General features: G+C 56.8%; 1 protein-coding gene across 3 annotated transcripts in view; it reads right to left on the bottom strand.

Moving 5' to 3' along the window:
- Window positions 1-643: 643 nt before the first annotated feature.
- RAB37 (RAB37, member RAS oncogene family) overlaps window positions 644-10,715 on the bottom strand; it is a 71,667-nt gene continuing 61,595 nt past the window's right edge. The window contains exons 1-9 of one of the 3 annotated variants that reach the window (XM_032177520.2): window positions 10,236-10,360; window positions 6,614-6,724; window positions 5,198-5,239; window positions 4,311-4,377; window positions 4,166-4,218; window positions 3,591-3,656; window positions 3,023-3,079; window positions 2,869-2,945; window positions 644-2,662 (exon numbers count right to left, since the gene is read on the bottom strand). In XM_032177520.2, the coding sequence (XP_032033411.1) occupies window positions 2,557-2,662; window positions 2,869-2,945; window positions 3,023-3,079; window positions 3,591-3,656; window positions 4,166-4,218; window positions 4,311-4,377; window positions 5,198-5,239; window positions 6,614-6,724; window positions 10,236-10,328 (672 nt within the window). In that variant the 5' untranslated portion in view covers window positions 10,329-10,360 and the 3' untranslated portion in view covers window positions 644-2,556. Of the gene's footprint in view, window positions 2,663-2,868; window positions 2,946-3,022; window positions 3,080-3,590; window positions 3,657-4,165; window positions 4,219-4,310; window positions 4,378-5,197; window positions 5,240-6,613; window positions 6,725-10,235; window positions 10,361-10,715 lie in introns of those variants that run through there. The other 2 variants (XM_032177517.2, XM_032177518.2) reach the window with 2 other exon arrangements.

Raw genomic sequence — 10,715 nt, 5'->3', positions numbered from 1 at the left:
CTGAGTGCATTTCCAATTGAGAGGGAGCGGCTGTCGCCGGGGCAACTGCTCCAGCTCGGGGCAGCGAGGGCCGGGCGGTCTCGAGAATTAAGACGGAGGGCCTCCTCGGACTCTACAGAGTTGTTTGAATAACATTTTTCCGTTTGCGGGAACCCTAACCCTAATCCACTTTGTGCTGTCCCAGGACTCGCATAGAGGAGTGCAGGTTCCGATCCCTGCTGGGAAGGTGAGGGCTCCGCGGAGAGCCTGGGACCTCGAGGGGCAACCTACTGAAGACAGGCCACCTAGGGCAATGGCGTGGGCTTTGGCGGCAGCGTTTGGCTAGGGAGGTGGGGTGGGGAGAGGCAGGACAGACTCAGGTAATCAACCTCTGGGTACACGCCACAGGGAAAGGAGCCTTGGTATTTTTTGTTGTGTTTTTTTTTTTTTCAACAGAAAAATGATTAGGACTGTAAAGCCTTCTAGCTCCCTCTTGCCAAAGAGAGGCTGGTCACAGAGGCAGGAGACAGTCTGTTAAGCGGGGAGCTGACCATCTGAGGACAGACACTGAGGAAGGAGATTGGAATGCTTTTGGCAGTGAATGACAATTCTTCCAACAAGACCCCCCTCCCACACCCACTTCAAAGAAACAGTGGACAGGATGTGCTTTCCAAAATACTGCAGTTTAATTCTGAAAAACTCAAATGCAAGAGGCCCAGAGCTGTCTACGGGATTGGATCTCCTGCAACCTGCCTTGGACCCCAGAAGAGACTGGCAATGTCAGCCTCCTCCCTGCTCTGCGTGGGAGAGGCCACAGAGAACTTCCTTATCGGGCCCAAACTGGAGCCGCTGACTGCTCAGAGCAAGATTTCTGCCTTGAAAGCAAATGCAGTAGCCTCAGAAATGTGCAGCGCATACTCCTTCCTCCCCTCCTCCCCCGCCAGGCCGGCAGAGTTGCAGTAAAGGTGCCTGCAGGTGATGACCTCATGTCTCCCTTCCCATGGCAGGGATCAGAGCTTTGGGAGATATGTGACCAAGGAGGCCATATGAACTTGCTACCCCTCTCTCTACCACAGACATACCCACATGACCTTGTTTTACTCATATTGCATTGGTTTAACTCGGAAATGGGTGACCTCCCAACCCCTAACCTGACTCAGTAGGAGGGGAGGTAAAGCAGTTGAGGCCCTGGTATCTGTTTGAGAAGTTAAAGGAAAGGGCATGGGTGGTCAGGGAGGAGGCAGAGCTTGGGGTCAAAGGGATACATGTCGGGGGAGGTTTGCTTAATCTTGTCTCCCACCAGCTCCAGGAGCCAGGGGTTTCTCTTTTTTTTCACAGCACATTCCAAACCTAGGAAAGGGATTTCTCCTTATCTGGCTCTTAACCCAGGAGAGCTAAACACTTCAGCTGCTTGAAGAAATCGCCTGTGGAGCTGCATGCCTGCCAAAGGATTGGGGTAAGACACATCTAGCCTGGGCGTGGTGCCTTCTGCCTGTAATCCCAGTACTTTGGGAGGCTGAGGCCGGCAGGTCGCTTGAGCTCAGGAACTCAAGACCAGCCTGGGCAACATGGCGAAACCCTGTGTCTACAAAAAATACAAACATTAGCCAGGTGTGGTGGTGCACGCCTGTAGTCCCAGCTACTTGGGGGGCTGAGGTGGGAGGATCGCTTGAGCCCCAGGGGGTGGAGGTTGTAGTGAGCGGAGATTGCACTACTGCACCCCAGCCTGGGCGACAGAGCGAGACTCCATCTCAAAAAAATAAAAAACAAAACTCTTTTCCTAGTTCTGACCTGAGGTTTTTAGGTGCACAGGCAGGAAGGTAGCTAAGCCAGGGATTCAGTGGGGAGGGGCTCCCCCAGGATCTGAAGTCCAGAGAACAGGAGCCTAGAACCAATATTTCCAGGTGCCCCAATGTGCTTGTGTGCTGGAGAAAAGGGGCATGCCTCCAGGGGGCTGTTAGTAAGGCCAGAGATAGCCAGCTAGACCCTACTCTCTGCCCCTTGTCCTCCCCCTCCCATCTCTGTATCTCTTATCTTCCCTGAGGCTTTGGTCTCCCTCACAGCACAAGGGCCCACTTATTTGGGAGGTGGGGTGAAGATAAGCTCCTGGAGAGCAGAAGACAGTGAAGGCTGGTGTCACCTGAGCCTCTGTCCAGCTGAACTGAGGGTGCGATGGAGTCATTACCTGCCCTCACCCCCAAAGTGCATCTGTGTCCCCCGGGGCTGAGCTGGAGCAACACCACCTTTGTTATGCTTAGGAGGGAGGGCCAGCCCCCCAAGTCCTAGAAAGCAAAAGGGCCACTAGGTCCCAGCCTCGGTTTTTTGGGCATCCACGTGCCTTTTTTGGTATTAAATTACGTACTATTAAAAGCTAAGTGTTTTACCCTCCCTGTGGATGTGAGGAGACCGCAGGAACTCAAGTAGGAGCCGGAGCGTAGCTCCCTGCTAGGAAGGGGCTGTGCAGTGAGTCCTCCATCTTTCTCCCCATTGGCTCAGCCGCTCGGAATAAGCCAGGCCTGGGGGGGGGGCCAGCTGCATCCTGTGGGCCTCCAGAGCCTCCTCTCTGCCCCCTGGGATTCACACAAAGGAGCAGCAGCTGGAGCGCTTCTTCTGGGACTCTACGTAGTCTCGGATCTGGAAGCTGGGCTCATCCGCCTGCTGCCCGGCCCGGTATTTCAGTTCCCTTGAAGAAGAGACAACGGGCTGGGCTGGGCTGGGCTGGGGTGAGGAGCTGAGCCGCCCCCTCCCCTCTCCCAGTGGCCAGAGCAGATGGACCTCAGCCTGCAGAATGCAGGTGTGTCCAGGGGCTGGGCCAGGGGCCGGGCCCTACTGGATTCCTGGAGGGTGCCGCCCTGCCCCGCACACTTCCCTTCCCTGCCCAGCTCTCACTTGGCGATGGCCAGAAAGGCTAACTCCACATTCATGCCAGTCTTGGCGCTGGTCTCCAGGAAGGGAACACCGTACTCCTGCCCGGGAGAGAGTGTCCTCAGGGCCAGCCTCGGGTTGCCCCCCCCTTCACCCTGTCCCACAGACAGTCACTTACCCTGGCCAGGGTCTCTCCGTCTTCGGAACGGATCACTCTTTCGCTGCTCATATCCGCCTGTCAAGCCCAAATGGGTCACTCTGGGGAAGGAGGCCTCGGCCCCAGCGGCCCATATTTTGCCCCAGAAGCAGGCCTTGCCTGCCCTCTGCTGGTGGCCCAAGGGAGTGCAGGCAGGTGTGATTGGCCTGGGGCCAGGGTTTCTGCCCAGTGTAGCTCCCAGCCCTGGGATCTCACCTTTGGTGAAAGGTGTGGTGACCCAGTCTTGGAAGAGGACAGCAGTTGGGGCTAACCCTTTGCAGTCTTAGCCCCTGACCTGGGACCCTGTTCACTCTGCTCTAATGGGGGCTGAGAACTGGGAACCCCTTGATTTCTCAGGCAACAACTTGGACTTTCCCTGGAAAGGGCAGATGGGATGGGCAGAAGCCTCCAGATGTGTCTGAGCCCTGAGCTGGAGGCTGCAGAGTCCTCTTCAGGAAGGATGCCTGGATAACTGTTCTTGGGTGGTTACGGGGCTGGCTAGGGCTGAGGAAGTGCAGGGCTGGGCTGACCCTGCCCCGGAGCCACTCACCTTGTTGCCTAGTAGCATGATCACCACGTCCCTCTGGGCATACTCGTGAATCTCAGTGAGCCAGGCCTGTGGGAGAGGGCGTGCTGAGACTGGCATTCTCTTCCTCCTGCTGCCCCTTTCTTCTTCTGCTCCGTTTGACTATCCTCAGCTACTCACTGCCTTAAACATGATGCCCTGTGCGTTCTCTCATCTGTACCTTTGTTCTGGCCCCTCCACGCCTGGATGGCCTTCCTTGGTGGCTCAACCCACAATGGCCCCACCCTCCCCATTTTATGCTGTGCAACTATCAGTTCTATGGAAGATGCAGATGCATGGAGACCTTATCTCACAAATCAGTTGGTTGTCACCAGTGATTTCTTGGAGTGTCCGGACAGGAAAGCCTGCTTGGCTTTCATGCCCACATGGCCACCAAATACAAAGCAGCAGATATGACTTCTGAGTCACAAGTAGGTGTTTTTCAGAAGGCAGGAGGATTCCACGCTCCACCCCTTTCCACAGGGCAGGAAGCAACCCCAGCCTGCACAGACCTTGCCTTGGCTGCTTACGGGTGGGAGTCAGGGGAAGGGAGTACCTACCCTGATGTTGTCGAAAGAAGATTTGTTGGTGATGTCGTACAGCAGAAGCAAGGCTGGAGGGGAGAGGATCACAGAGGGGACTTAGGCAGCAGCATGGGTGCCACCAAGGGGCTGGGGTAGGGGTTGGAGGGTGCGAGGGACTTACCCTGGGCGTCTCTGTAATAAGCATGGGTGACGCTTCGGAACCGTTCCTGCCCGGCGGTGTCCCAGATCTGGGAAGGGATGGGGTGGAGAAATGGTCAGAAGGAGGCAGGTGCAGGGAATGTGCTGGGTGGAGCAGGCCTGCTTTGTGGTGTGAGACATCTGTGGGAAGGTGCGACTGTTTTCTTCTTTAGGTTCTCATGAGCTCCTGACCATCCAACGACCTGGACAGTAGCAGTTACTGAGTTCTCAAGCTCGTTCAAAATCATCTCCTCAGCCGAGCGCGGTGGCTCGCACCTGTGATCCCAGCACTTTGGGAGGCCGAGGCAGGCAGATCACGAGGTCAGGAGATCCAGACCATCCTGGCTGACACAGTGAAAACCCGTCTCTACTAAAAATACAAAAAATTAGCCAGGTGTGGTGGCGGGTGCCTGTAGTCCCAGCTACTCGGGAGGCTGAGGCAGGAGAATCGCTTAAACTTGGGAGGCAGAGGTTGCAGTGAGCTGAGATTGTGCCACTGCACTCTAGCCTGGGCGACAGAGAGAGACTCCATCTCAAAAAAAAGAAAAAAAAAGAATCTTCTCCTCTCCCCTAGCCCAGGGTTTGGGGATGTCCAATCTCCTAAGAGCACATAAAGCCCAGACAACTGGGGAGGAGACGGATGGAGGCTAAGCTTGTCTGAAGGCATTTGGAGCTACCGTTCATAGATGAGAGGGTGCCTGGGAACGGCTTTTTCTGCAGACATCAAATAAACAAAAGCCATTTCCTCCCGTGGGCCCCACAGGAAATTGCCCCAGGCGGAGGGCAGGGCTGCAGGCCTCCTGTGGTTCAGGGTGAGAAGGAAGGGCAGGTCCTCCGTCCTCCCTCCCCAACTCCAGCCTCTGGTCTCACCTGCAGCTTCACTCTCACACCATCCACGGTCACCACCTTGTTCTGAAAGAGAAAAAGGCAGAGGATGGGAGGGCAGGAGTCATGTGGCTCCTCAGCTGTGCAAACATCCTGTCTTGTTCCCTCTCCAGGCCTAGAGTGGGTACAGTGAGCCCCAGAACCGTCTCCAGTCAGATCATGCCATCAGGGCAGCAGGAACCCCATCCCCAGACACCTCCACTGTGGAGTCGTCTCTTCTGGGGACTGTAACTGCCTTCTCACAACAGCAGGGCAAGAAGAGCCTGAGAAACATCCTGGCTCTCTCCAGGGATCAGGCAGCCCAGGGCTGGAGGGCTGGTTGCTGCTGGAGGCCCTGCCCTTTCCCCACTTCGGTCTCCCTCTCCTGGAGCCTGGCCCTAGGACTGTGACCGAGCCCCTGGAGATGGGGTGTTTGCCTGCATCCTGGGGACCTGAGGTTACATCTGCAGCAGCATCTTTTCTTTAGCTGCCCACTGATTCTCTAGTGAAGGAAGTGTTCGCTTTCTGCCTGCTTGAAGCTGTAGAGCCCCACCTGCCAGGGTGAGACGTTGGCTCTGTTGAACACTTTGGGTGTGCAGCGCCCAGCATCCCTGACGCAGATTTGTAAGATGGAGTCGTCAAGGTGAGAGGGAGGGTCCCTGGTGAGCTGCTGTCTCCTAACATGGCCAGCCCAGCTCTTTTTTTTTTTTTTTTTTGAGACGGAGTCTCACTTTGTCGCCCAGGCTGGAGTGCAGTGGTGCAATCTCAGCTCACTGCAACCTCCACCACCTGGATTCAAGTGATTCTCCTGCCTCAGCCTCCCGAGTAGCTGGGACTACAGGAGCATGCCACTACACCTGGCTAATTTTTGTATTTTTAGTAGAGACGGGGTTTCACCATGTTGGCCAGGCTGGTCTCGAACTCCTGACCTCGTGATCTGCCTGCCTCGGCCTCCCAGAGTGCTGGGAATACAGGCGAGAGCCACCGCGCCCGGCCCAAGCCCAGCTCTTAAACCTAGTGCAGGGCTGTGCTTTCCGGGAACTCCAGAAAGACTGATTGAACTTTGAGGCCTTTCAAAGGGGCCCAGGTAGGAGGGCAATGAGCAGGGGCTCTGTGGGCCAAGATATTCAGCTTATGCGGTGCCTGCGGCTGCTCTGCTTGGGAGAAGTCCCCCAGGAATTGAGGTGGAAACGAAGACTCAGTCTCATTTTTTTGCATCCTATAGTTGGGCAAGGGGCCAACCTTACCGAGTCTCCTTTGACCCGGCCACCTCTGTGGTGTTGGGGGAGTGGGTTGTGTGCCCTCCAGGCATGAGCCTCGGGAGTCCCTGGGAGCCAGGGTGAGCAAGGCAGGGGCAACCCCCCTGTGCCTGAGCCACAGCCCTGGCTCTCTGCTGGAAGCAGGTGCCTGCAGCCACCTCACCCTGAAGTCTATGCCGACGGTGGCTATGAAGGTTCCGGACAGGAAGGCCCCGTCTTTGAATTGGATCAGGAAACACGTTTTGCCGACGCCTGTGTCTCCCAGAAGCATCACCTAGGGGGTAGGGGCAGAGGCAGTTAATGGGGAGTCAGGGGAGCTTCTGGGATTCCAGGAGAGAGACACATGGAGAGGATCAGAGAAGAGGGGGCTGGCATGAATGCTGACCGCACTAAGGGCCACCTGCTTCCAGAAAGCCTGCCGCCACCTTCACCCTACCTCTCCTCTCCACGCTCCTTGGCTCTCCCTCTGACCCTCCTGTCCTCATTCAAGTTCCTAGAGGCTGGAGTTAAGACCTCACCATGAACAGGTCCCCAAGTGTGCTCCGTGGCCTCAGAGAACCACCACATTTGCACAATCTAGACACTGGCCACATTTGCCCATAGCCACACCATGCAGGGATTCCATCCCTCTGTGTACTTGTGTCATCCATCGTCCGCTCGTGAGTACACGCATGGGCTGGGCTGTACTGACAGGAAAGGGAAGTGTCAATATATTGGACAAGGATTCCCACCCAAGGGAGTCTATCAAAATCTGCTGGGGGTGGGGCATGGTCATTTGCATACTCTATAATGAATACTGTTTGGGGTTTTTTGGGGGGTCACAACATTTATTTGGAAGTTTCTTTCTTTCTTTCTTTTTTTTTTTTCTGAGACAGAGTTTTGCTCTTGTTGCCCAGGCTGGAATGCAATGGCGAGATCTTGGCTCACCACAACCTCCGCCTCCCAGGTTTAAATGATTCTCCTGCTTCAGCCTGCTGAGTCGCTGGGATTACAGGCGTGCACCATCTCGCCTGGCTAATTTTGTATTTTTAGTAGAGACGAGGTTTCTCCATGTCGGTCAGGCTGGTCTTGAACTCCTGACCTCAGGTGATCCGCCCGCCTCAGCCTCCCAAAGTGCTGGGATTACAAGCGTGAGCCACCGCACCGACTGGAAGTTTCTAATGACATTTTATGTTTATTAAAAGGTTGCATGAGGCCGGGTGCGGTGGCTCACGTGTAATCCTAGCATTTTGGGTGCCCAAGGTGGGTGGATCACCTGAGGTTGGGAGTTTGAGACCAGCCTGACCAACATGGTGAAACCCCATCTCTACTAAAACTACAAAAAACTAGCCAGGAGTGGTGGCGCATGCCTGTAGTCCCAGTTACTTGGGAGGCTGAGAAAGGAGAATAGCTTGAACCCAGGAGGTAGAGGTTGCAGTGAGCTGGGATTGCATCACTGTACTCCAGCCTCGGTGACAGAGCGACACTCTGGCTCAAAAAAAAAAAAAAAAAAGGAGGTTGCATGAATTAGGGAAGGTTGAAATTTATACTAAAGCGGGGAGATGTGCAGTTGGAAGTTCTTTCAGCAGAAACCTCCCACATGGGACACGTGGCTGCAGATCAGCATCCTGGGGTTGCTGTGGGTACTGTGGGCAGGAGTACCAAGGAGGTAACCTATGGAGGGGGCGTGGCCCTCTCCTTTACTGTCTGGCTCTGCTCTGCTCATCTTCCCCAGGGACACGCAGGAATGGTGGGGAGGAGCACTTTGTCCCATTGTTCTCCAATCTTGGATAACAGGGGTCTAGATCCAAGGCTGGAATTTTCCCAACTGCTGGTTAGGTGGCTTAATGGGTTGAGCAGGGACTAGGTTTGAATTATTTTTGAGGCTCTGAAATTGACAGTGGAGCCCAAAGGCATTCCTTTTGTGGGCATGGGTTACTGGGATTAGTTAACTCTGGTGGAGAGGCAGGGGTGGCTGAGCAGAAGGGGTATGAAGGATGGGTCTTGATTTGTAAATGGCCTACTGTGTGACTTTAGGAAGATTCCTTAACCTTTCTGTGGCATGGTTTCCATAGTGGGTAGAAGGAGGATGGATAATTTCTTTGAGGTATTTCTAGAGTCTGTTAATGGCTAGGGCCAATCATCGTGGCGAATCACCTAAGACCCAGGGAAGAGTGGCCCAGGGTGGGAACTGTCTGCCTGTGGGCCACATCACTCCTGGTCTGGTCCAAGGAGGTCCTGCCGGGCTTTCTCAGAGGGTCCTGGACTCACTCCCCTGGGGCAGGCCCGGGGAGGCTGGGGACCAACTCTCCTGCCAATGCCGCTTGGCCAGGGAACAGATGAAGGGGTGGGGGATAGGAGCTCTCTGGAGCCTGCACTCCTCCCTGGAGGAGTCCCAGCCCTGGAGCAGGAAGGAGGGAGGGAGAGCCAGTCTTTGTGTACTTTACAGATCACAGCTGCCTTGAGCAAACGATGCCAGCTACCCACCCAGCTCGGTGATTCCACCAAACACAAACAGCTGCCTAGTCTGGCCACCTCCTAGGCAAACAACCCAGCTGGTTTGCAGGGCAACAAGGTCAGGCAGTCCCCCTCAGCCTGGAGCCTGGCCGACAGCAGCTCCTCCTCTCCGAGGGTGCAGGGGCCCATTTCCTGCCACAAGCCCACACAGGACGCCTATCTCAACGGCTCTGGGCGGGTGACTTTGCAGGGTGGCTTCCCCCGAAACACTGGGGTGGAGGCTGAGGCTCCCGGCAAGGGTGAGCCCTGGTGGCGGGGAGGAAACCGAGGCCCAGAGAGAGGCAGGTCTCCTTCTAGGCCATGCAGCGGAATCCAGGACAGCCCTCACTCCATCCCCAACCCTGCAGAGGAAGAGTGAAGCTCTAGGATCCCTCAGCAATTCTTTCAGTTTCTGGTACCTGCTCACTCCAAAGACACAGATGGAAAGCGACAGAGCAGTCCACTGCTGTCCCTACCTGTTTCCATACAGGACATCCCTGTAGAGGTAGCAAGCCCGAGAGCAGCCCTGGAGCTCTCTCAAGTGCGGGATGCGAAAGACCAACCACTGAGCTCTTTCTCAGGTTCGAAAAATTCCCTGCGGCCGGGCGCGGTGGCTCACGCTTGTAATCCCAGCACTTTGGGAGGCCGAGGTGGGCGGATCACGAGGTCAGGAGATCCTCTATAAAATACAAAAAATTAACCGGGGTGGTGGCGGGCCTGTATCCATACACAAAGAGGTGAGGCAGAAAATGGCTGAACCGGATGGGAGGAGCGGCTTCCCACTGCAGGGAGGAAGACGGAAGGCAGTGCCTCCAGCGGGTGGAATGGGAGGGCAGCAGCTGCGGTACATCAGGCCTTAAACCTGGATGTCAGATCTCAACTAAGAGCTTAGCTCGGAAAATGGCATTAACGCCAGTTCCTCTGCCAGCAGGGGACGTCCTCTCCGAGTCTCCGTGTGGTCCCCATCTCCCAGCGCTTCTCAGCCTGAGCCCCGAGAGTTGCGCGCTTAACCCTCACCAAGAAGCATGGGCTCCCGGGGGCTCATATTTGCCAGAGTGTGGCAGAAGAGAACTGAGTTGGGGCCAGCGGGGGGATCACTCAGTCTTTGCGATCTTCCGCGACCCGCCCCCACCGAGCCAGCAGAGACACCTAGAGCTTGGGACGGCCCCAGGGGCTGTGTCCTGACCCTCTCTCCCTCCCTCCTCTGGGAGACCCAGCTGCCTGGGGGAAGGGCTGAGTCCAACCCAGACGCAGCCAGGAAGGGGCTAGCGCCGAGGAGGGCGGGGGTCTCACGGAAGAGGCCCACCCACCTTGCCCGTGAGGTCGTAGCTCGGACTGCAGGGCGGGGAGGGCTCGGGGGCCTCGCCATCCCGGGTGGCAGCGGCGCCTGGCGTGCCCGTCATGTCCCTGGACGAGAGGTGAGCAGTGCCGGCCCGCAGGCCAAGGAGAGCGCAGGAACGGCCCCGCCCCAGCCCCGCCCACTCCTCCCCTCCCTCGACCCGGTCCCCGCAGGCTCCTCCCTCTGTCCCGTCGCCCCCTCGACGACACCGGCTCGGAGCTTGCTGTTCCCTGAGGGCACGCAGAGCCGCAGGGTCCGCGTGAAGGGGCGGGCAGCCTCCCTGAGCAACACCGGCTCGGCTCCGTGCGCTTAGGACATGGGCCACATCCAGCCCCGGGACCCGTTCCCTGTGGCCGCTTGCTTGCCTTCGGGGGGAGCGGGTCGCGGGGACCCCGTCTGCTGCGGAAGAGTTCCCGTAGTCGCTGCGCAGCGCGACAGCAGGCGGCGCCCG

The sequence above is a fragment of the Hylobates moloch genome, unplaced genomic scaffold (assembly GCF_009828535.3).
Source record: "Hylobates moloch isolate HMO894 unplaced genomic scaffold, HMol_V3 SCAFFOLD_15, whole genome shotgun sequence".
Classification (NCBI taxonomy): Eukaryota; Metazoa; Chordata; class Mammalia; order Primates; family Hylobatidae; genus Hylobates; species Hylobates moloch.
The sequence above is the reverse complement of the archived record's forward strand: the minus strand, read 5'-3'. Positions and strand labels throughout refer to the sequence as shown.